The 25,131-nt window shown below is 54.7% G+C and overlaps 1 protein-coding gene across 1 annotated transcript in view; it reads right to left on the minus strand.

Moving 5' to 3' along the window:
• The window catches only part of Atoh8 (atonal bHLH transcription factor 8), a 32,167-nt gene extending 9,418 nt beyond the window's left edge, over window positions 1–22,749 (minus strand). Inside the window, exons 1-2 of the mRNA XM_059257976.1 lie at window positions 20,701–22,749; window positions 9,998–10,189 (exon numbers count right to left, since the gene is read on the minus strand). Of these exons, the coding sequence (XP_059113959.1) occupies window positions 9,998–10,189; window positions 20,701–21,465 (957 nt within the window). The 5' untranslated portion in view covers window positions 21,466–22,749. The remainder of the gene's footprint in view (window positions 1–9,997; window positions 10,190–20,700) is intronic.
• Between the last annotated feature and the right edge of the window lie 2,382 nt (window positions 22,750–25,131).

The raw sequence follows: 25,131 nt of genomic DNA on the forward strand, positions 1-25,131 counted from the left end.
GCTTTGTGAGGATATGGTTAGGATGAAGTGAGCTGGGGAAACAGTTTTCTGCCATGGTGGTCGAAGTTAGAACACAAGGTTGGCCCCACTAAGAAGAAAAATGCCCTGTCACAATTGGAGTCAATTCTCCTGGGTTGACCTATGTGGGGGCTACTCTGCTGCTCTCCCCATGGACAAGCCCCGATGGCTTTCTTGGGTTCAAAGAGAGCCACTGTTCGGGGAAGGCAGGAGATACCTAGGCAGAACCGACTACACTGAAGAAAAGAAGCCTTCATCTGGGTCTTGTCCCCACCCAGATTCTGGATGCCCTTTGAGGTGGAAGCACTTGAGGCTACAGCAGCCACTGTGTAGTCATGAGGAAGAAAGGAAAACCCTCGATCCCCAAAGCTGTTCTACAGGCCCCATGAGGAAACTGGAGTAGGGGTCCAGGAGGGCTTCCTGGAGGAAGTGAGCCTTTCACAATGGGTGGGAGTGAGGCAGAGCCAGACCAGCTGAGAGCCTGTGGCGGTTATCATAAACAAGGCTAGCATTCCCGCAGAGCAGGCCAGGAGCTCTGGGACACAATGAATAGGTGGCTGGGGCTGGGTCAGTGGGGGTGGGGTGGCGGCAGGGACAGTCAGGTGTCCTGCTGGAGTCTGACTTATGTCTCACCTATGGAGAATACCTGGGAATCCTGAATGGGTGAGTGAAGCTGCCGGCCTGGCTCCGGCACAGCATCTGGGATGGGCCCTGGGGGAGTGCTGGAGTCTGAGCTGCTTGGCTGCTGGCACAGGACTGGGATAACCTTGAGTATCTTAAAGGAGGGACTGGCCCCCAACTCTGTCCTTTAGAAACACGTATACCGGGAAATCAAGGAGGGGAGGGTTCTTTTTTTTTTTTCCTAGAATCTGTTATCAGGCCTGCTGGGGTGGGTATAAAGGGGACAAGCAGTTCCAGGGCCGGCCAACACACTCTGCCCATCAGGGCTAAGCAGTGGGCAGGTAACCCCTCCCCAAACCTTGTCCTCTGGAAACCTAGAACTAAAATCAATGCCTAGTCACTGGGCCAGTTCCACCTTGTCCCCAGGGGCATAGGATCAGCAGTCACTATTCTTTCCTAGGTCCTCCATACCTCTGGCCTCAGGAAAACCAATTTATCATGTGGAAAATGTGGGGGAGAAACAGAATTCACAAGCCAAATTCATATCCTTTCAACTGTCCATCCCTGGTCGGCCCCTGGAGCGCCTCTCAGGATGAGCCTAAGACTTTTTCTTTTTCCTTTTTAATGTGTGTGTTTGCCTGAACGTGTGTCTGTGCACCACATGTATGAAGTGCACACAGAGGCCACAAGAGGGCTTTGGATCCCCTGGGACTGGAATTTTACAGACAGTGTGAGCTGCCACCTGGGTGCTGGGAATTGAACCCTGGTCCTTTGGAAGATGAGCCAGTGCTCTTGACCTCTGAACCCTCTTTCCAGCCAAGCCTAAGACTCTTGAACAAGGTCTCATGGTCCCCAAAGCACCACTGAGACCCAGCCCAGACCAAATACCCAGACACCCCACCCCCACGGAGGCCACACAAGGAGGACCCCAGGGCTGGCGCCAAGCCCCTCTGGACATGAGATTAATGGCCCTGAAATTACGGTAAAATAAACCTTTGGTCCTGCCCTATCTGGCCAGCTCACCGTGGACGGGAGAAAAGCAGAGGATAAGGCCGGAGAAAAGGGTGAGAGGTTTGAAGAAAGCGCAGAAGAAATGCAACGCGCTCTCCAAAGGCCCAATGGTAGGCGTGGGGAAAGCAGGCCACTGGCAGTCCTTTCACACTGCTAAGCGAGGAGCTGACTGCTCTGGGGTCTTGAAGGGACAGTAGGGAGGCAGCAAACGGCAAAGAAGTACAGGGGGCTGAGGAAGCAAAAGAGAACTCCACGCTGCCCCCCGCCCCACCCCATTACCTCACTGATACCAGAAGCACCCTGCCCTACCCTACCAGCCAGTCTTGACCCGTTCCCTGTCCCAAGGGGTGCCAGGGAGACGAGAGGCCCTGCTCTTCTCGCTTTTCATCCCAGCTGCCAGCCCTGCCCCAGGACCCCACAGCCCTGGACAGGTCACCAGGTGACTGTTCCCAGAAGGTGCCCAGATTCTGAGCAGACATGTCCCAGAAGCCTCTGGCGGCAGTGGCAGCAGCCGGTTCTTTAAAAAGGCTTCACGTCAGGCTGCAGTCAGCTGTGGGGGCCCGGGCACCGGGGTGTTTCTGGCTACCACTGTTCTCCCAAAAGCTCCTCGGTGCTGCCTTCTGATGAGCCCGTGGTGGGGTCCCTTCTGCCGGTCCCACCCCAGCACATGCTTGCTTCTGCAAGCTGGGGTCAGTCAGGGTAACAATGGGATAACTTCCCACCTCCATGTTCGTTAGAACTCTGAGGATGACAAGTTAGGACCGGGACTTTTGGAGACACCTGAGCAATGAACAGGTCGGGACCTAGCCACGCTAATCCAGGTGTGTGTGTGTGTGTGTGTGTGTGGGTGGGTGGCACGTGGGGGACAAAGGTTAACATCAGGGTATCTCCCTCACTTCTGTACACTACCTTCCTTTCTTTTTTGAGACAGGGTCTCTCCCTGAGCCCTGCCATTGAATCGACGCATGCTGCCACCCTTGACTTTCTACTCCGGTCCTCACTCTTCCACAGCAAGCACTTCACTTACTGAGAGCATCTCCCCAGATGCTGTCCTCCCATTAGACTCCCCGACCTTCTTGCTTGCCAGTCTCTTCCAAACCAGAGGGAAACAGTCACTTCCCACTACCCTCGGGGTTAACAGCTTTGAGACCAAAAAGAAAAGCTGACAGTATCCTAGGAACTAATTAGGTGGCCTTCAGGTACTCCCAAGGAGGAAGAAATGACACCTGGTGTCAGAAAAGGAAGAAAAAAAAAAACTACTGAAGGCAAACAAGGGCGTGGGGGGTGGGGAGGAATAAAAACCCGAGATAAAAAGTCAAGAGCAAACAGCGGCGGCGCCTGAGAAACACGAACTGCAGCCGCCAACTTTTACGGCATCCAGCCCTGTTATTCATAAGCGAGTTTCCTCTCTCACAAAGAACCTTTTGCACGGTTTTCGCTGCTGCCTCCAAACCAGCTGCTCGCGCTGTTGTATCCTGAGTGATGATGAGGTTCTGAAAGGGCTTTTTGGGAACAGATGGCCAGGGGAGAGCTGGGGAATGTGCCAGCGGAGGGCCGGGCGGGCTGCCAAGGCCTGCGGTGACTGAGTTCTTGGGCTTCCAACTCGCGTGCTTTCCCTGCCCTCTGCCCTCCGTGGCGCCAGCAGGCCTTCCCAGCGAGCGCTCGGAACATCTGGAGTCTGGGGTTGCCAGGAGGGGGGGCGGGCGGCCTGGGGGGGGGGGGGACCCGCTGTTCCTGCGGAGCTCCCATAGACTCGCAGCCAGGCCCGCCTCTCGCAGCTGCTAATCAAAACCACAGCACCGAATGGGAACCAGGCGGCGCTCCCAGCTGCAGCCGGAGGCCGCCAGGCGACTTAACCCGGTGTCAGGCCTCACTGGCGGCGCAGCCCTGGGGGTGCTCGGAGCTGATGACACCCCCGCCCCCGAATCCCGGCCCACCCCACTCCTCGCCACCACCAGCGGGCTATTGGCTCCCTGCAGCTAAATGGAACCTCCACGTGCTGCAGATGCCTATTTACATAAGGGCTCCAAGTGGGTAGGGTACAGGACATGGGGGGGGGGGGGGGCTGGCGCTCCCGGGCAAGTTTCAGGGGAGAAAGAGCTTGCAGTTTTCAACCAAAGAAAGAAAACCTATTTCTTGGCCCTATGGCCCAGGGCCTTCTCTTGGCCTCAGTTTCCATTCTGTGCAGAGGGGGCATCGCTCCTGACTCCGGGGGTATTACTAACAAGGGGTAGAGATGGTAGGCGCAGTGTCTGGTGCACAGTGGGCCTCACCATATGGCTGGTGTCTGTTGATGGTGGTCTGTTTATTGGCATTCTTCAGCACCAAATGTTGCCTAGGTTCCTTGGTATAGATCCGTGCCCTTTGAAATCTAGGATTTATGGACTGCCTGCTTGCTGGCCTCACTTTAAAGGACAGGACCAACGCTTCAGATTCAAGTGCTAGAGATGGGAGAGTCCTCATCTGCCGGCCCTGCGGACCTGCCCTTTCCTGAGATGTTCCTTCCTAGGGCTGGATACGAACTTGTCACCCTGTCGCTGTAAATTCAGAGATTCCCTTCCTGAGAAAAGGGTAGCCCCTTTCTGACACACGGTTTTGTTTATTCCCGTCAGAACAGGAAAGGTATGGCGTCCTTGCCTTATGGTGAAGAGACCTCGGGATCAGAGGCACCAAGAAAGAAGTACCGCTGCCGGGACTTAAAACCTTGTCTAGCCCCCCAAGTCCTACATTTTGTTTACTTCAGAGCTAAACACAAACATGCCAGAGATGGCAGCGCTCTTCAGAGGTGTAGGGCTCCAGGGACTCCGCCCAACTCTACACAGACATCTTTCTGCAGCATCCATGTCCTAAGCATGGCGGGTTCCTAGAGCACAGACCGCTTTCACGTCCGCGCATGCGCATTGCTTCTCTCTCACCACCATCAAGGCTCCTGGGTCTTCATTCATATCCAGCACTGCAGCGTGAAAGGCAGAGTTGTGATCCACCGGGCCGGGACCGCGGCACCTCAGCCGCGACCTCACCTCAGACCACCCAAGGAACATCATAGGCCCTTGCAAGGAAAGCCGGCCCAGCTCACCTGGGAGGCCCCCCAAGCTAATGATCCCACCAACCCAGGCCCTGCCAGACTTGTGGCCTAACAGTGTCAAGTGTGAGAGAAGAAACGGCAGCTGAAAGAACGCTCCGTGTTGGAACAGCTGGCGACAAACATCTATGTAATTGGAATGCCAGAAAAAATAAATTGCATCCATTTTTATGACTGGAGGGGAACTGGGTAGTGGTTTCTTTCCCACACACCTCTCTTTTTTCCCAGCGTAGATGGACTCTACAGGCTTTGAGAGCAAATGGCATTTAACTCAATGACTTATCCTAGAGGATTTGGATTTGAGGGCCACCCTGGCCTGCCTGTTTCACACGGGAAGTAGTCAGTGCCTGGAGGGAGCTGTACAGAAGGGGAGAGCCAGGCACAGTGCGAGTGACCACTTCCGAGGCAGGTTGGGGACACAGCGAGGACAGGACCCTCAGTGGGTGCTTGGACCCACACAGAGTTGAGGGAGCTGGACCCAGCCGGGGAGAGGCTCTTGAGACTATACCACAGGCACCCAGACTCTATGAACAGAAGGACTGTTCAGGACTCAGCCACCTAGATAGGAAGCAACCTAGAACACCCAAAGCTCATACTGACTCCCCCTCTCCCCTACTGACGTCCACCCAAAACCAGTCTGCCCTTGGTCTGTCCCCAGAACTGACAGTCTGGTACTCCACCTGCCATCACCTTAAAAAGCTCCCCCTCCCCCCCGGTGGCAGTGGGCAGCGGAAGGATAAAACTTTACCTGCTAGAGAGGTCTCAGACTCCCGGGCACCCACACCAAGAGGCGCTTCTCCACTTGAGAGCCTGAGTCTGGTGGCCACACAAGCAGGCTGGTACCCTGGCTTCCTCAAGGGATTGCTGCTTATCCTGCCCTCCCGTCCTACCCCACTGTTCATGAGCAACTAAGGCCGGGACTTAGTGGCCATTCATTACCAAGACTCAAACAACTCCATGGATGTCAGCAGGAGATGTTGTAACTGAGCTATTTGAAATCCCTGGAAGAGTGTGTTCTAGACTGGGGTACTGGCCTCCTATTCCATAGGTTGGGCAGGTCCCACGGAGGCCAGGTATGAAGGAACAGGTCGGTCCTCCTCGTTGTTCGGTCGTCCCCTCCTCCTGAGAGGCTCCCAGAAGTCGCCACTACAGAAACTGACGCTGCAGGAGCATGGTTCAGGGCCAGGTGCTCAGCTGCTCTCTCTTCAGCCGAGTTGGGACAGCCCTCCCTAGACCCTTCCCTCCTCCCGCCCTGTCTCTGCTGAACGGCCTCTCACAGGGCTCCCTGCATGGCCAGGGCGTATGAGTTGGGTCAAAACTCAAAGCTAGAAAGGGAGAATGGCTGGTGAAGGGCTGTGATGGACAGAGAGGCACACCCGAGGCCTAGGGAGTGGACCAAATTCAGTGTTGACTCTGTTCCTAACGCAGACCTAAAGGAGCAGGGTGGCTCACGGGGTGGGGGGGCGGGGGTCAGGAGCCACCAGACTCAGGCTCTCAAACAGATACCCTGAAGGAGGGTCACCCAGCCTCTCGGGGACATGGTCGCTCATGGAGCGATCCCCCAACTGTCACCAGTCACAGTGGCCAGGACCACCAGTGTCACAGAGGCAGAGCAGACATCTGTTCACAGACAGCAGTCTTTACCCACAGCCCCTTGCTCCCAGCCTCTTGCCATCCTTCCTGGTGGTCTCAAATCAGAACTACTCTTTCCACTTAAGGCTTTTGGGGAGTGGGGGGGGGCCTCACTCGATAGTCGGAGTTGGCCTGGAATTCTTGGCAGTCTTTCTGCCTCAGCTCCCGGAGTGCTGGGATTACACAGGAGCCATCTCACTAGGCACCACTTAAATGTTTAAACTTGAGTTCAAATGAGCTGAGTCAGGTGGCCGCCCGTGAGCTGGCTCAGCGGTAAACGCAGCACCTTCCACCAAGCCCAATGGACTGAGTTTATCCCTGGATCCTAGGTGGTAGAAAAGAGAGAACCAACAAGTTTTTCTCTGATGACCTCCACAAGCATGGCACACGTCCCCCTCTGCCCCCCATGAATTATTTTTTAATGTAAATGAGTTGTGATGAGGTTTCAACTTCACAATACATGTGCCCCCAGTTACGTGTATTGGAAACTCAACTCCAAAACTCAAGTTGTCAATAATATGGGGGCAGGGACTTCTGGGAGTTGATCACATGAGATGAGGTCATCAAGGTGGGGCCCTAGGTGACAGTCCTGGCTTTGCAAGTGAAAGAGAAACCTGAGTGAGCATGCCCGCTGTCTGACTGTGTGATGATGCCCTTGGCCAGTGAGACAAGCAAAGAAAGTCCTTCTCAGAAACCAACAGTGGGCTACTGGACTTCCCAAGCCTGGAACCCAGAGCTGAATAAACCTCTGTTCTTCACAAACTGCCCAGTCTGTGATATTCTGTTACAGCAACAGAAGGCAACAAGGGCAGAGGCAACCATGAAGCTATCCCCCACAGACACATGAAGGGGCAAGCAACCAACCATGCCTCAGCCTTGGTGGGAAGGGGCTGGGGAGGTGAGCGTCGCCTGAGACGGTCATCCCAGTTTCCGTGGAAGAACAGCAAGGGCCCCTAGTGTTCCTGAGTTGCCCAGAAGCCAAAGGAGGGTATGCCATGATGTCACGATGTCATTCGGAGCTTGCCAAGGCCCCTGTGCCCTATCCCAGGGCCTCCTCGAGGGTGATGTTAATGACAAGCCAAGGCATGGAATCACCCTGCTACTCAAGACTCATAAAGGGCAAAGCAGACACCTACGTGGAAGGCTCCAGATCTTATCTTCTTATACTCTCTAAGGCCCGACAGGGCTCTGGGCGAATCTGCCCAGCCCTCCCACCTGCAGAACAGACTCGACCCTATCCATGGCTTCCTGGTGGCTTCTGATGTCTGGAGACTCCATGTGAAGAACAAGAATTCTTCATTAGATTTCACCTGTTCACTCTGGTCATTCTTGGGTTCCAAATCCTCCAACCACAGTGTCCTGTTGCCACTAGGTGGCAGGGACAGTGTGGCAAACTTCTTCTATCTATACCTCCATGTCGGTCACAACGAGGGTACCGTGCAGGGAATAGGTATACGGAGGGCTTTAAGACCCCACTCGATCACCTGCGTAAGTCACATGCTCTATAAGGGGTAGATATCTGCTGGGGGTGGTATCCTTTGGACCCAGCCAGTGTCCCCGACTGTGGCATGGCAGTGCTGAGCCCCGGAGCTAGAACACAGCCTCCACCCCCTCTTGCCATGTGAGGCTTCTCAAAAAGGCAGTTCTGCACATAAGAAGGAGAACCCTGGTGAGCAGAAGCAGGGCCTGGGAGGCCACAAGTTTCTACTTTGAGTGGATAGGACATATCTAAACATGTGCTTACTATGGAAACCACCCCCCCCCCATTCCCAGAACAAAGGGAAGTATCCTCCAACCAGTCACCAAGCAGGCAGGTCTGTCCTCCCTTTGGAGACCCACAAACACATTTCATCTTCGAGGCGGCCCTGAGTGAGTGCCCCACGAGTTCCGATTATCAAGGAAGCTTGAGGGGTTAGGAAATGGTCCTCAACTAGTAGGTAACAGCCAGGGCTGTCCGGTAACTCATCCACAGCCTGCTACTTCCATCTCCTCGTCCGTACAGAAGGGAGGTCTCCATGGTTTCTCAGGCTTGAGGTGATGTCACAGGACTCCCAAAGCTTGGCTCTGCGGGGCATCTCACTCTGCTGGCCCTGTTTCCCTCACTCTCTGGCTGGGGCTGCAGTGCGCTGTCTACACCAATCAAAGGACTAGCAAGGGAGGGGAGGGGCGTCTGGCATTGCTCGGAGTGGGAAGGGGGTATAAAGAGGTGGGATGAGGAGGGGGAGAGGTAAGGAGTCTGTCCATGCTGCCTATCTGCACCACTGAGGGACACACACCAACAGCTGAATGCCACAGGAGTTCACCAAGAGTTTACCAACCTCCTTTGTCACCGAGCACGCGGCACGGAGCCATCAATCACGGCTTCATTTACCCATGTCACTCTCCCGAGGAAAGCAGGAAAGCTGGCCCCAGAGTGGCCAGTGGCGCTTCCTCTCACCCACTTGATGAGGGCCTCTCCTAATTGGCCCCGCTAAATCACTCCCAGGAATGCAGTGTGCAATTAGGGGCTGCTAGCACCCCCTGAGGAAGGCCTCCCTGGCTGGGGCCTCGGGTAGCCTCTGGGAAATCAGGGCAAGCCATAGGCTCCCTACCCCAAAAGAGCCTGGGGGAGGGGCAGGCCCAAAGGATTCAAGCAGGGGATTGGATGAAGGATACCGGAGTCCCCAGCTCCTGTATCCCTGTTCCCAGGACCTCCTGAGCATCTCACAGACAGACTGCGTCCCGCTGTCTGTTGCCATGCATTGACCAGGGAACAGAGCCCAGACAGCTACAGGAACTCTGCTACGTTCTGGCCCCCGACTGGATTTCCTGAAGCATCAGGCATGTAGGAAACTATGGTTGTGGCCACCAACCCCTTCCCTCCTCCACAGATTTCCTTAAATACACGAGGTTTAGTACAGGCTGTCTGTTCTGTCTCCAGGGCTGTCCACTGTTTATCTGCCTGGTGGCCTCTTAGCTGTCCCCAGCTCAAATGCCACTTCCAATAAGATGTTCTGCCCAGCTCTCTTAGGCAGGAGAACTACTCTGTGACTCTTCCCTCTGGCCTTCCCCCGCCCCACGATAGGCCACACTCTCCATCCACACCAGGAATAGCTTTCTGACTACCCTATCATTGCATAGAAAGTTCATACCCCTATCCCACCTGCTCAGTGAATCTCTCCAAAATGAGTAAGTGAAATAGAAGAAAGAACAGACAGCCTCCACCCTCACGCACACTTTCATATCACTCCCTAGACAAAACCACGTTCCCCAAACCTGCAGAAGGCCTCTCCTGGGATGCCACCTATTCAGGGAAATCTCATCCTGATATAACATGTCAGGGCCACATGGATAATTCGGCCTCGGATCACCTAAGAGCAGGAAGGGCTTCCAAGATGGACCATTGTCTTCATTTTAAGCAACAAGCAAACCCAAACCTAGAGACTCCAGGCTATCCAAGGTCCCCAGCAGCTTTATGCCCATGATTCCACCCATGATCCCAGGGAAGTTAAGGATCCCTGAATCCGAGGTGTCTACTAGAACATTCCAAGGCTGATCTCTTAGGATACTTGGGATTCCCAGGCACACACGGGGCACCCCCACCTTACTGTCCCCCGCCTCCCCTAAGGCTGCTGGCTGAGTGCAGGTGCATACCTTACGCTTCTTGGCACGTCCTTCTGCCTGCAGGGTGCGGGTGCAGCGCTGCACACACTCGGAGAAACTGAGGTTGCTGTGGTCGGCGCTGTAGTCCAGGTCAGCCAGGCGCGCCAGGGACAGGATGTAGTTGCAGGCGATCCTCAGGATGGCCAATTTGGACAGCTTCTGCCCGTACGAGTAGCATGGCACCTGAGGATGGCAGGGGAGTGCATCAGGAACCGCTGCAAAGGCCTCGGTGCTGGGCATGCACCCCTCGATACCCACCTAGGCTGGCGGGGAGGGAGAGGCAGCCTGTCTACTCTGTGTCTGGGCCTGACACCTGATTTTAGGACCTGTGCTAAGCATCTCAAGTGTACACTCCCACATCCCAGCTCATCCACTCCCACACTCTAGGTTGTGCCTGAATTCCCATCTGACAGGGGAGGACGATGAGACCCAACCCGCAGCCAAGCACCGGTTGAAGTACCGCAGATTTCTGCTCTGACAGACAGAGCCCTGTCCTCCTCCCCCTGTGAGGGGGCAGATGTTCTTTCTACTGCCGACGCTTTCTCTTCATGGGTTCATTCATTCACTGACACTTATTCTGTTGGACCCCTGATGCCCCAACAGTTAAAACATTTTTTTTTTCTTTTTCAAGATGGGGTCTCACTATGTAGTCCTGGATAGGCTGGAACTCGTGATGTAGACCAGGCTGGCCTCGAACTCATATAGATCTGCCTGCCTTTGCCTCCTGAGTGCTGGGATTAAAGGTGTGCACCGCCACGCCCTGCAAAAACTTGACTCCTATGGGCCTGCTAATATATACCTATAATCCCAGCCTTCTTGGGAGGTAGAGGAAGGAAGATCAGGAGTTCAAAATCAACCTGTTATATAGCAAGTTCACAGAAAGCTACAGGGGACTCTGTCTCAAAACAACTTTTAAAAAGTTAAAATAAAAACATGACGCCTAGCCAGGCGTGGAGGAGCACACCTATAATCAGAGCATCTGGGGAGCCGAGGCAGGACATTGCTGTGAGTTGGAAGCCACCCCTGGGCGACACAGTGATTACCGGACTAGCTAGGGCTACAGAACCAGACCCTGCCTGAAAACAAGCAAGCAAATAAACAAACTTCAACTCCTGTCTTCAAAGAATTTAGACCCAAGAAGAATGATGCAGGCTGGAGAGGTAAAAGGTAAAAGAGGCTCAGAGGTAAAAGCTGTAGCCATGCAAACCTCAAACCAGAGGCCAGTCCTGGGACTCCATGTGCAGGAAGGAGAGGACCCAGCCTATCTGTCCTCTGCACCTCTCACGTGTGCCGGGACAATATGCCCACATGCGCGCACCATCCGCACACACACTTAGTAATAAATAACATTTTTAAAGATATCATACACTCTCCTGGGACCCTGGAGACATTCAGGGGACGGTGCAGACACTCAGACACAAACATGTGATGTGTTTTCTTCTTGCTTCGTTTTCCCTATGCCCTCTGGACCTGGTTCACTGCCAAGCATGGCACACAACAGGTGCGTAATAAATGTCACCAGCCCCAACCAGACTTGATTCATTTGTCTCTGATTCAGCAGCAGCAGCTAATCACTCACTAATTATAGAGGGGTGTGCTAGGAAAGGGGGCGGGGCCTCTGACTCCTTAGCATTGTCCACCCTACACATGTGCTATGGGAGCCATCTAAGAGGGAAGACCACAGGATAGCAGAACTGAGTGTGGCGTTGTAACATGGACGTAACTCCTCAAAATCTACCTGACAGCTACTAACCAATGGACCTGTTCCTTCTCTCCTGTTCACCCAAATGGCTGAAATGTTCCACCAGCAACCAAGGCTCTGGTCCCAGCTACAGCTCTTTGGCATCTTACACAGCATCCATATCACCAACTCACCATTACTCCACCGAGCATGGGGCCCACACAGAACTGCTGCTGTAGTATTTAGGGAGCATTCTCATGGGGCAGGGGCTCTTTGAAGTCCATGGTTTTGAACCAGGGATGCTTTTATCCCTCAAGGGACGGATGGCAAGGTCTGGGGACATTCCTAGTTGTCACAACAGAGGAGCAGCAGGGTTCAGAGAGATGCCTGGGGTGCTGCTGAACACCACACCATGTACAGGACCCTCAGTGCCCTCCACAACAAAGAACTCTTTGGCCCCAAAGCTCAGTAACGCCAAGAACGAAAAGCCCTACTGGAGGCCCCAGAATTAAGGATGAGCAAGACCTCTGACTGTTCCCTAAATACATCATTCCCTTTGACCAGCACTTCATTTAGGAACTTTCTGTGATTTCTCATGCCTACCCTATACCAAGGGAGCAGCTTTGCTTCGTGGAGCTATAATGGCACCTATCTGTCTTTAAGTCCACATTTTTGCCCCCACCCCTAGTGACCAGTGTCCCCATATGCTGGGGGAAGGCTCACAGCTGTGGAGTGTAATCCAGATCCTGCCCAGGCTCCAAAGGGGCTGATTAAACAAGGCAATGAGTGAATTAACTCCAGAACCTTTTGACTCTAGTTCCAAAAACACTATTTGGGGGCTAGAGAGATGGCTCGAAGTTAAGACAGCATACTGATCTTCCAGACAACCAGAATTTGGTTTCCAGCAGCCAGATAGGGCAGCTCACAACTGCCTGTAACTCCAGCAACACGGGACCCAAGGTGTCTTCTGGTCTCCTCAGATACTGTACTAGCATACAAACCCACACTCAGACACATATACACGTAATTAAAATAAAATAAGGAGCTGGAGAGATTGCTCAGTGGTTAGGATACTGGCTGTTCTCCCAGAGGACCTGGGTTTAATTCCTAGCACCCACATGGCAGCTCAAAGCCATATGTAACTCCAGTTCTAGGGGATCCATTACCCTCTTTCAGCCTCTTCAGGTACCAGGCATTCACAAGGTTATGTAGACAAATACGCAGGCAAAACACTCATATCTATAAACACAAATAAACCTTTTTTAAAAAGATAAAATAAAAAAGACTTTATCTGGGCTGAGAAGAGTTTAATCACGTGCCTTGCAAAAATGATGTCCTGAGAGCCGGGCAGTGGTAGTGCATGCCTTTAATCCCAGCACTCTGGGAGGCAGAGCCAGGCAGATCTCTGTGAGTTCGAGGCCAGCCTGGTCTACAGAGCGAGTTCCAGGACAGGCACCAAAACTACACAGAGAAACCCTGTCTCAGGAAAAAAAAATGTCTTGAGTTCAGTTCCTAGAACACATATTAAAAATGTTCAGGATGGTAGCATGTGCTTATAATCTCAGTACTGGGAAGGCACAATCAGAAGCATCATGGAGCTTGTTGGCCAGCCTGCCTAGACTACTTGGTTAGTTCCAGATCAACGAGAGGAGAGAATCTAAATTAAAAAAAAAAAAAAAGGCACAGCACCAGCTATCCTCTGGCCTCCACACATAGCCACACACAGGCACACACGCACACGCATGCACATGTCCTTCATCTCTCTGAAGACAAAGAAACAACACATACAACACCTCTGACTCCTGGATTCAACACCTGGCTCTGACTCTGTCCAGCGTAAGACTGAGTGAATGGCATACTCACTCTGAGCCTGGGTGCCTTTGTACACTGGGAACAAGACTGACCTCACAGGGCAGCAGGGATTCAGTGGATGACGTAGGCACACAGCAAGCCTAGCAGAGGTCAGCAAGATGACGATATTCAGTATTGCAGAAGGTCCCAAGCAGGCTCCAGAGAGGGTGAGAAACCTGGGCCCAGTAGCTAACCACCTTTCAGCCTACAGGAACCGGGAGACCAGAAAACCAGAGCAAGGGGGCAGAGAACGCAACAGAGCAAGCTAACTCCTGAACCCCCAGGCCCCACCAACACACCCATCCTCCCCACGACCACGTCACCAAACCCACCCACGAGAAGCTGCCAGAACAACGTGATCTGCCTGTTTTTAGAGTCCAGAAAACCCTGTTATCAGTTTGAACAAATAAACAAGATCTGGGCCAGGGAAGAGGGTCTCAGGGGCAGGCCAGCTCCTCTGCCTGCTCCTCGACCCAGGAGGTGATGTCTGCCCTGCAGGGTGGAGGAATCTGGGGACCCAGAACTACTGTCACTTACAGATCATTCTGGAAGTCTCCCTTCAGCAGCCAACTCTGCACCTGGGCCCCAAAACAGTCTGGCTTCTAGGAAGAAGTGAGACTTTGAGAAAGGTCTATGTGCTGGGGCCCAGAATGACAGGTGGGGCCAAGGCCAACCCAGGAGCACCATGCCACGTCCTGGGCCAGCCTGTCCTAGATTGGTCACTTGGTGCCACTGCTTGGGTCAAGGTCCTGGTCAAACAGAAAGAAAACCATGGATTGAAACCTTGTCCATCTGGCATGGTCATAGCCTTTCACAGCATTATCCTATTTGAAATCTGCCCCAAATAAAGGTGAATGTCCCATATGCACATGAGGCAAACAGGTGACATTCTGAGCCTCGGATCAGTCAGCTGAGACCTGGCTGGAGCCAGCAGCTCATCTGCCTGGCACCCAAGGAAGACACACACAACAGGACACTCCCCTGCTACCAAGGTGGCCAAGTGAAGCAAGAGCGGCCTTTAGGTGGCTTGCCTGTTCCTCCCCCCTACCCCAAGGCTGGCTCTCTGGTTTACCTGGCTCCTTCTAGGTTATCCTGGTGCCAGGACTAGAGAGAGAACTCAGCAGGTAGAGTGCTTGCTTAGCATATCTTGATACCCTGGGTTCAGTTCCCAGCACTGCACCAACCAGGAAGTGGTGCACACCTACAATCCCAGCACATGAGAGGTAGAAGCAGGAGGATTGCAAGTTTGAGGTTATCCTCAGCTATGTACTGAGTTTGAGGTTAGCCTCAGGTACGTTAGACCCTGTCACAAACATTTAAAATACACATACCACTACAACAAACAACAACAAAACCACTACCGGGCATTCTCCAGTGCCTATACAGCCTTTAGCCCTCAACAGCTCAGCTACAACACAGCCTGGAGACACCTTGGCCTGACTGCTCCCGCAAAGTAAGAGTCTAGAATATTCTGCTTCTAGGATGCTGAGGTGAGACAGGAAGAGCTCCTTTAAATTCCAGGCGCTTACACCAGCATGATTTAGCCCAAATGCCTTCTCCTCTCTCAGCCTTAGTTCCCTCCTTTACAGGGTAGGAACAGCAACACCCACGCTCCTCACTGGGTTTATTTTTTTAATATACATTGGTGTTTTGCCTGCATGTGTATCTGTGTGAGGGTGTCAGAAACCCCGAAACTCAAGTCAAGAGTCTTGAGCCGCCATGTGGGTGCTGGGAATTGAACTCAGGACCTCTGGAAAAGAGCCAGTGCTCTTAATTACTGAGCCGTCTCTCCAGCCCCTCCTCACTGAGTCTTGAGGACATATACTGGTGTTGTAAAAAGTCCCCAATAGCCACCTCCTACAAATCCCTGCAGATGGAGGCATTCTGAATGCCCTGTCTATACCCATCTCTCCAGCAGACCACTATGGAAAAGGCGATGATGTCCACTCCACAAAGATGCACTTGACTCCCAGCTGTGTGGTCTCCATAGTCTCCCAGCTGCAGAGAGATGCTGGGTTTTGAAGTCATGGCTGGACCAGGGCTCTTCTCAATTAGCTTAAGACAGGGGTGGGGATAGCTTTGGATAAAGTTTGGGGCCAGTGATCCCAGAAGACCCCACTTTTGCACATTACCTCTGTGAACATCCACAACAAGCCACAGGTCCCATCCACACCCCACTGCCAGCACAGGACCCTGCTTGGTCAAGAGCCTGGAGTTGAAGGAGTAGGTAGGGCCACCTGGGCCCCACTCTTCATCTACACTTCCCAGCTTCCGGAACGGTAAGGGGACCCCCCCCCCCTCGTGTTCACCCATAAGGACTAGCTGTATCTGCACACATCTGTGCGGGTGTAGGCCAGAAACCAATGTCAGGGGTCCCCCTCGACCACTCTCCATCTTAACTTTTGAAACAAGGTCACCCCTGAACCTGGAGCTCACTGGTTCAGCTGAACTGGATCGGCTATCAAGCCTCAGAGCGCCTCACGTTTCCACCTCCCCAGCGCCAGTGTGCCTGACGTCTTTGTAGGTGGGGCGTTGAACTCAGGTCCTCAGCAAACATCTTACTGACTGAACTCTCTCCCCTGCTCCTGGATTCTAAACTCCACAAAAGATCAGCTTTGGCATTCTCACACGGTCCTCTAGGCCCCCAAACATTCCACTCCTCCTCCACGGCCCAAGCTAGACCCGGCTGGGCAGCCTCGGGGCCTGGCTGTCCCTTGGACATCGTCCTGACTTTAAGGAGGGCCGTGGCCTTACAGGACCTGGTTCTTCACCAGAAACGTGGGCATCCCAACAGCTGCTTCTCAGAATGGGGTCACAGCGGACAAGTGTGGGGAAAACAACACAAACAAAATCAAGAATCCATTTCCAGAACATGCAGGAAAGCCCTCAAAGCCCTTTGACCTCTGACAGTCCCTCAGCGGCAGCCCTCAGAGACCCCCCGGAGCTACAAGCACATGATGTCCCTGCAGACAGGGACAGTCTAGATTCCTTCTGTATGAAATTATTCTCTCGTGTCTGTGGGGCAGGACTCACGGGGTGAAACTCCCGGATCTAGGGCTGTTCAATATCCCTGCCAAGTCTACTTAGAAAGGTCCCTTAAAATTCCAAGTCTCTACAAAATGAAGTAGGGGCTAAGACCCCAACCATCCACCCCCAGGGCCTGACAGACCTGGGGACAGATCCTGGCCACCTTCTGCAAGTGTCCTTGTTGGTGTAATGACAAGCAGCCTACAAACTTATGACCAAAGATACATATCGTCACAGGAATCTCAACAAACAGTCTCCCTTGGAAGTGTGAGCTCGGGGATAGGGAGAGTCCTGTCCCCCCTGCCAACTGTGGGGAGCTCCAGTGTGAGCAGGCTCATCCCCCCACTGTCTGGGGGATGCACAGACACTGCTGGGGGTCCCCCGTGTCTCTTTCACCTCAGAGGATTTGGGAGTCCAAGAGAGGCTAAGCTGAGACCACCATCCCCATACCCTTCTGAGGTCACTTTGAATGAACCTGGGGAGACCCCCCCCCCCAAGGTACATTGGGGGAGGTAGCCTGGACCCCACTTGCTCGATACCTCCCTCAGGGGGAGAAGCAGCAGCTAAAAGCCCATCACACTCTGCTGCCGCTTCTCCACGGACATCAAGGGAGAGAACAAAGCCACCCACAGGCTAGACATCCCAAAGGTGGGCACAGCTGGAGGGTCCTGCCAGGGAACCGAGACCCACAGCTCAGGCCCTTCCGTCCTCTACCCAGTACAGCTGGCCTTCCTCTGGTCCCCTCCCACCTGGCAGGGAGCAGCCTGCACGTGGCCAGGCCCAGCTGCACACACATGGCCCTCATATGAGGCAGCAAGGAGGACTCCGGTGCAGCTGGGCTGGTGGCGAGTGCTGTGGTCTGACCATCTGCCCCAGAGCCCCTCTCCCCAGACCAGAGGGACTCTCTCCCACCTGGACCTCTGCCAGCAGCCACAGGGCCCCCTCTGCTGTTTCTTCCCGGTTGGGAGGGTCGTAGATTGTAATGACAGGCAGAGGCCTGACTGGTCCCCTGGTGCTCGGGGGTGGGTAAGCCAAGAAGCAAAGCCATTAAGCACTGGCCACTGGAAAGACTCACTAACCCTGATTCATTCCAGGCTTGGTGGTGACCACACAGCTCTGCATCTGCACAACGCCACGAATGCACTGCCCAACTGGGACCCGAAGAGCGGCCCACGGACACAGTGCGGCACAAACACCCGTGAGTGAGGCCACCAAACACCCTGCGCCACCTCAGCCAGTTCACGTAAGCTTCCCGAGCCCCCCGGGACGACCTGGTGTGAACCGGGGTGCTGTGGAATGATGGCAGCGCCCACTTCACGGCACCAGCTGGAACACAGAAGATGCTAAGACAGAGCCTGGCGCTTCCTGCGCTTGTTATCGGATGACTGAACGAGTGCCTAGACAGCTCAGAGGGTGCCCGCTGCCAAGTCCAACAGCCCGAGTTCGACCCCCAAGGCCCCCGTGGTAGAAAGAGAGAACCAACTTGGAAGTTGTCCTCTGACCTCCACTGAGTCTGTGGCACATCTATCTATTCGTGCATGCACATGCACATGCACGTGCACACACACAAATACAAATTAAAGTTTCAGATAAGCTGGGTGTGGTGGTGTGTGCCTTTAATCTCAGCACTTGGGAGGCAGAGGCAGGCAGATCTCTATAAATTCCAGGCCAGCCTGGTCTACATAACAAGATGCAGGCCAACCAAGGCTATAGAAAGAGACACTGTGTAAAGGGGGATGGTTTAAACGATAAAGAATCCACACTGTCTCATCTTACAGAGCCCCGCTCAGCCCTGAGGCCCTTGCAGACGTTTGAGAAATGTTCCTCCTCCTTACTGTCCCTGTCCGACTCTGTCCCCTCTGCCCAGGGGAGCTGCCCGTGAGGTAGGGGATAACATCATGACGCAACCTTAGCAGCCGAGGCCCAGAGAGGACAGGTGACTGTCCACGGCCACACGGAAAGTGTGGACAGGTGACTGTCCACGGCCACACGGAAAGACCACAAAGCCTGACAAATAGGAGGCGGAGGCCCAGAGAGGAAGATGTTCCCTGTGACACAGCACCCCCTCGACCAGATGGGCGCTATGGTGGTGGGGACATGGTGGGTATAGTCTCAGTCCCTGGCTATATTCCTGTCCTCAGACAATAAGCAGGCATGTGATACAGCCCAGCAGCCCATCTAGGGAGAGAACAGAATAGTCAGGGTTAGGAAAAAGCAACAGGAGGGGTGTGTGCGTGTGTTGCATACATGTACTGAACACACATTCATACAGACATTTGACTACATGCATGTACACTCAAAGCCTCTCTTTTGATAATGTGTGGGCTCACTTTCTGCAGACACTCGTTGAACTTGCCCCACAGATGGCAGAGATGAAAGGAGACAATAGTAACAACCTCATCACTGAGAGTCTCCGAGGGCACCACCCAGTGGGAAGATTTTAGCCAGAGATTTTAGCTCTCCAGAAACTGCTGCCATCTAACCCCTAACTCACTACAAGACGGTCTTGGCTAAGCCGCCCACCTTCCCCTGGCCTCAGTATTGCTTGCTATAAAATGTCCTGACAGGGACATTAAGACTAAATAGAGTTCCATGTTGGAAGTTACAAAAGCCACAGGACCCGAGAGACGCAGACGAACACACAGCCATGGATGCTCTCTCTGGGAAAGGCTTTAGAAGGTGGCTGGACACACATAAAGGGCGATGAGATGGAGGCTCTGGGCACGTGTACAGGCAACTTCCCGCCCTGTCACCCTCCTGTCCCGAGACAGGGACTGCAAGACACGCTGCAGGCTGTCACTGCCCAGGCATGCAGGGGCACAGCAGCTGGCTAGGGCAGAGTCCTGGCTCCACAGCTCAGGGTAACAGCTGATGTGTCTGCAGGCAGGAACAGCCACTGATCAAACATTTCTCCCACACTCACGTGAGACGCTCAGGCTGCAAGGCCATTGAGGCCACTTGTTTTTCTAGGGGTTCCACGTCCAATTCATAGACGGACTAAGTCCCCATTGCCTGACCTTACCCACAGAAGGAAAAGGAGAGTGTGAGCCAAAAAGGTGATGTTTTCTGAAACGGTTTGTGCCTGGCTAAAGCCCAGAGAGGTTGAGTAACTTTTCCAGGAGACAAATGCTAATCAGCGGCAGAACAAACGAAACTTTCATCCACCACCCACTCCAACCCCCTTACACGACCTGGACGGGAAGGCCCATACTACACCCTTTTAGATCTCACTCGTCCCCAAGGAAACAAGAAACCAGAGTCCCAGGCGAGCACCAAGCTTATCTTAAGTGGAACTGTCAACTGCCCCCCCCCCCTCCACCATGGGTAATTCTCCAGCTAAGTATTCTTTTGCTTCCCCTACAGGCTCTTGTCAGGTGAGAAGCCTGAGACTTATCCAGAACTCAGCTCTGCAGACCTCCCTGGAGAGAATGCTCCCAGCAGCCGTCTCCTGGGCAGAGGTGACTGATGTGACCAGAAGAGGAAGGGCAATGGTGGGCAGGATCTCCTGGGAAAGTTCCCACACATCAGTTCCCAAAGCTGTCCCAGGAAGGACTTCAAGCTTGTAGCCCCGGTGCTTAGGGACTCCGGGAACCAGGCAAGTGCAGAGATCCCACAAGCAAACTGAGTCAACATGGAAGCCAGGGCCTGAGAGGGTTGACAAGCTCCCCTGACTTCCCTTTACATTTCAGGGCACCCCACCCCCCGCCCCCGCCCCCGCCAGGAACGCACCTCTGTGGTGTTATGGGTCTCGGTGCCACCCACAGGGGGCCAAGACCCCAAGCAGGCCAAGTGCTCGCAGAGCTGAAAGGTCGTACACGCTCTGCTCCCCTCCCTTGCCGAGGGAAAATTCCCGTATTCCCCCTCTGTATTCCCCACCGATCCCAAGGGATTCCAGGAGACAAATGCGCGCTGCTGTACAAGTCAGACGCGCGGACAAGATTACCCCTCGGGAACACCGGGGTGTGTTTGGGCCAGAGATCCTTAGCTTTGGCCCACTTTGCAAACCAAGATCCGTAGCAGCAAGGATAACTCAAAACCTGCCTGCGTTGCGGGATTCCCTTTATCCTGATTCCAATCCTGGAGCCACTCACCCACCCACTCCTGCCACTGTCGCCCCGCGGCGGAGAGTGGGTACCTGCTTCCTGAGCGCCTCGAAGGCTGCGCTGATGGTGTGCACCCGCGTCCGCTCCCTGGCGTTGGCCAGGAGCCTCCGGGTCTGCTGCAGGGCTTTGATCTCCGTGGAGGCGGCGGTCGCTTCGCCTGGCCGTTTCCTAGGCGACGCGGAAGAATCCGGGTGGTTATTGTAAATTACGTGTGAAATTGACGAGTAGGAACTTTCCCCCGGGCGCGTGGGGGGCGCAGGGCGCACGGGGGACTCTCGTGGCGCCGCTGGGGGTTCGGGAGGCGCAGACGGCGTGGGGCGTGCGGGAGGGGCGCACAGCAAGATGCGGGGACGCAGAGCCGGCTCTCGGTAGGGCTGCGCCTCGGGACGCTCGGGTGCCAAGCTCTGGGACGCCGGTGGCGGCGTGGGTAGTCTCGGTCCCACTGTGCCCAGGGCGAAACCGCGTTTGCGCGCGTCTGAGACCTCAGGCGCTCGGATGCCCCTGAGCTCCCTAGCTGTGTCCGTGCCTCCACCTGGAGGCACCGCTGGCGCCACTGAGGCTGGTACTGGGGTCGCGATCGGGAACGGCTGTGTCCTGTCCCGGAGCCCGTTGGTGGCGGCGGTGGCGCTGGCCGTGGCGCCGGGCTCGGGTGCTTCCAAGTCCAATCGGAAAGTTTTATAGCCGTTCGCGCGCCGCACCGGCTCCTTGCCTTTCCGCTTGAGTTTCTTGAGGCCGTTCAGCTCTTTCACGCACACGGTCTTCCACGGCCCGTCCTCGAGGACCGGGATGTGCTTCATGGCGCGGACGGCGCCAGGCAGGGGCGTGGGACTGCCCGGGACGCGCGCCCGCTGCGATCGCTCTGCACGCTGAGCGCCTGGCTGCGCCCGGTGGCCGCCGTGCTCAGCGCCGCCTTGTCGCCGAGCTCTCTCCTCCTACCCTCCCTCCCCGGGTCCCTCCCTCGCTCCCCCACTCCCGGGGCAGCTGCGCCTCCGGCTCCGTGAAGCCTCGGAGGCTGCCCGTTCCCCCAGGAGAGCTCAGAGTGTCATCAGAAGTCGCTGCAGCCCTGCCAGCATTTCAGCAGAACGCCCGCTGCGTTCCATCTGTGTTTGTTTAGCCTCAGTTTACACAGAAGCCCAGTTCGCTAGATCACTCAGCGCCGCCCGCCCGGAGAGGAGGCAGCTCCCGCCGCCGCCGCCGCCGCCGCCGCCTGCCTAGCCCAGGCCGCCCGAGCCGCGAGCGCCTTTAAAGAAACAGGAAGCATTTTTCAAAACAGCTGGGCTGAGGGCCGCCTCCTTTGTCCGCGTGCTCTCGGCCTCCCCCTACCCCCATGTCTTGTGCCGGAACCTGCCTCCTCCTGCTCGCCCTCCCCGCCCCCTACTCAAGTTAGGGGCGCGCCTCCTCTCCCCAAAGGCAGTCGGCTCTCTTCACTACTGTTCTGAGCACGTGGCTGTTGACCGCTCTGGCCCTTCACTGCCCTGCCTTGTTGGTCTGGGGGTGATGCAGCGGCGACCTTACCCACCCAGAGCCTTCCCGTCTACCCCCGACCCAAACTGTCCCAACAGAGGGAGAAATCCCAGAACGGTGACTTCTTCTGGGAAGGGAAGGGAAGTGGGAGAGAACCCCAGAGAGGCTGGTCATTGTCATCCCGCTACAAGGTCTTCTCTCTTCTTTCTCCCACTTGCTGGAGCAGAGGTCCCAGGAACACAAGAGGTCACATGGGCATTCGGGAAACGGAGGCACCGAAGTACACGGGAGGCAGAGGAGGGTGAAAGTTTCTGGTTTAGCAGACCTAACATCTGTGAAGATCTGAAGTCATCTCACCCGAGGCGCCCTGCTAAACCCAGATTTACTCATCTATGAAATGAGAAATCCGGAGAACGTGGAGAACATCCGTGCTTGTCACAGCCTGGCAGTGAAGCACCAGACGCATGGAGGTGCCCGTTCAACAGTTGCTGTACTAACGTCGTGAGCCAAGGCAGGACAGCTTCTCGATAAGGCGAAGTTCGAAGTTCCAGAGCTCAGCTCTGCCCCTTACCAAGTCACCTTGGCACAGTCATGCAACCCCTCTGCTCCTCCCTCTCCTTGTGGCTAGGATGGGGTCATAGTCACGCTTCCCTCCTGCGGAGACAGTAAAGATAAACTGAGCACAAATGTCAGTGGTAAGGGGCAGAGTCCGCCCTGCAGACCCCCAGTCCTCCATGCCACTGGAGATCCTTCTAGAAGAAAAGAGGCCAACCAGGAGGGCCCTCACAGGTCCTCTCCAAAGACCTTCTTCCCCGGGCCAACGTTCTTCTTCCTTGAGGCGAGGAGGTCATTAAAAGGATTAAATGAGGCTTGTATATAGCATTTGGATGACGTCCAAAGTCAAGTGAACGGTGGCCTGGGACACCCTGGTCATGGTCACCCCGCTACACGGTCTTCTCCCTTCCTTCTCCCGCTTCCTGGAGCAGAGGTCCCAGGAACACAAGTCACATTGACATTCTGCGAAACTGTCTCAAGATCTAACCAGAGTTGGGCAGAGTGGCAGACGGGTCGCCCATGGCAGTGGAGTGTATTAGAAGCGCCCACGGGGTAGGATAGATACCATTCCTAAAGAGGCAGTTAGTGTGTGGGGAGAGCACATCTTCGGTTGAGTAGGAAGAGCTCCGTGAACGCTGAATCCCAGCCCTTCCCTGATGTCCCCCATGAGGAGGGAGGACCACTGTAATGGATGGAAGGAGAGGGGGCAGATAGAGGAATGATAGCTATGCTGGGGAGATCTTGCCTCTCCCACCCCCTCGCCCCGCCACCTCTCCCTCTGGTCAACTGGAGTCGGCAAGTGTCCCCTCCGCATCCTAACACTGTCTCGTCAGTCACAGGGTGGACAGAAGAGAAACGTAAGTAACCTAACCGATGAGAAGGGTGCCTGTGACTGCATCCTCACCCTGCCAGGCCGCAGACTGCAGCATGAGGCCCGCTGTACACATCCCTGAGCAAAAATCTGTCCCTTCCCAGTGCTCTCCATTCCCATCGGCTTCCTTGAGAAGCTGGACAGAAACCCGCTGAACAGCGCCCCCTGGTGGTATAAAACTTAGGAGACTCACACTACTGACTGCTCTTCCAAAGAGTTGGCCCTATAAAGACAGTACCAAGAACTTCTCGAATCCACAGAGGGGCAGAGGTGAAGAGGCTCTCGGTTCTCCGTCCTTGCTTTGTATGAAATGACACAGATACCCTCCAAGAAAATCTATATCCTTTAGTAAAACCTTCCCCCACTGAGACAACCTTTTGAGGTTATACTGGAAGAGCATCATGGCTGCCTCTGGAAGGTTCCATACCCTTTACATGGCTGCTCCACGGCACGGAAGTGAAGCTAGACAAGGAAGGGAAGGAAAATGCCTAGAGCTTCCACGACAGGAGAGACATGCTAGCCAGCCACGTGTTGATAATTACCACCAATAGGGAGCGACCCCCTAGGTTCTGTATCCCTCGTCTTTACAAGGGGAGGCAAACCCACACTCTACCCACAGGAAAACCAAGGCTTCTGGAGGAAGAAGTAGCCATCAGAAGGGGAGTGGGAGAAATGCTGTTTGAATCCAGACCAACTGATCCTGAGCTCTGAACTATTGTACTTTCCTCTGCCTCTTGAGAGCCTAGTGACTAGCTCCTGGAGGTGAGGGACTGGCCCGTCGGTGGGACTGGTCTTTTTGACCGCTGGCTGTCTCTGCTTGTGCTTCCAGCCTGAGTAGAAGCTGCAGCCACAAGTCTCTTTTAGTCCAGCCTGACGTCTGCCTGGTTGCTTCCAGATCAGAGTCAGATGGCAGGAACCTCACCTTGGACAGTCGGGAGTCTCGGGCTCAAAAAGCCTGAACCATAGTAGCCATGCACTACCGTTTCTCTGTGTGCCATGTGGACCCTGCCCCGTGGGGCCTTGGCACACAAGCACAATCCGTGAGATAGGACAGCTCTCCGGGATGGGGCTCTGTGATGTCTGTCTTCTTGGCCGGATGAGAAGGGACTTTAAATATTTGCTACATGAAGCTCTGCATTCCTGAACACGGAGTCTATTTCTGGCTGTTCAGATTGTTCCAAAGTGCCTGTGCCCCGTTAGAGAAATCGGGGAAGGGTGAGAAATAGACAGCCAGGTGCAAACAGAATTCAATGCCCTTTGCTGCTGTACTCACAGCGGCCCTGCATAGGACCAGCTGGGGAGGGAAAAGAAAGAAGAGGTTACCCTGGGTCCATGTAAGCCCTTCTCCAGCCACCTAGCTAGGGAGCCAGGACTGCTGCTGGTAGCCAACAGGACATTGGATCCGGGAGTGAGGAATCTTCTACCTTCCTGCTCCCCAGTGGTTATCCAGCTGTAGAAAACCCAAGGGTCTCGGGAGTAGGTCAGAGTAATAGGGCTCTGCAGGAAAGGAGGAAGGAGCCTTTCTCTGACCCTGTGGTTCTAGCTTTGTGCTGAGCGCACTCTGCCCTTCGTG

This window comes from Peromyscus eremicus, chromosome 3 (genome assembly GCF_949786415.1).
Source record: "Peromyscus eremicus chromosome 3, PerEre_H2_v1, whole genome shotgun sequence".
NCBI lineage: Eukaryota > Metazoa > Chordata > Mammalia > Rodentia > Cricetidae > Peromyscus > Peromyscus eremicus.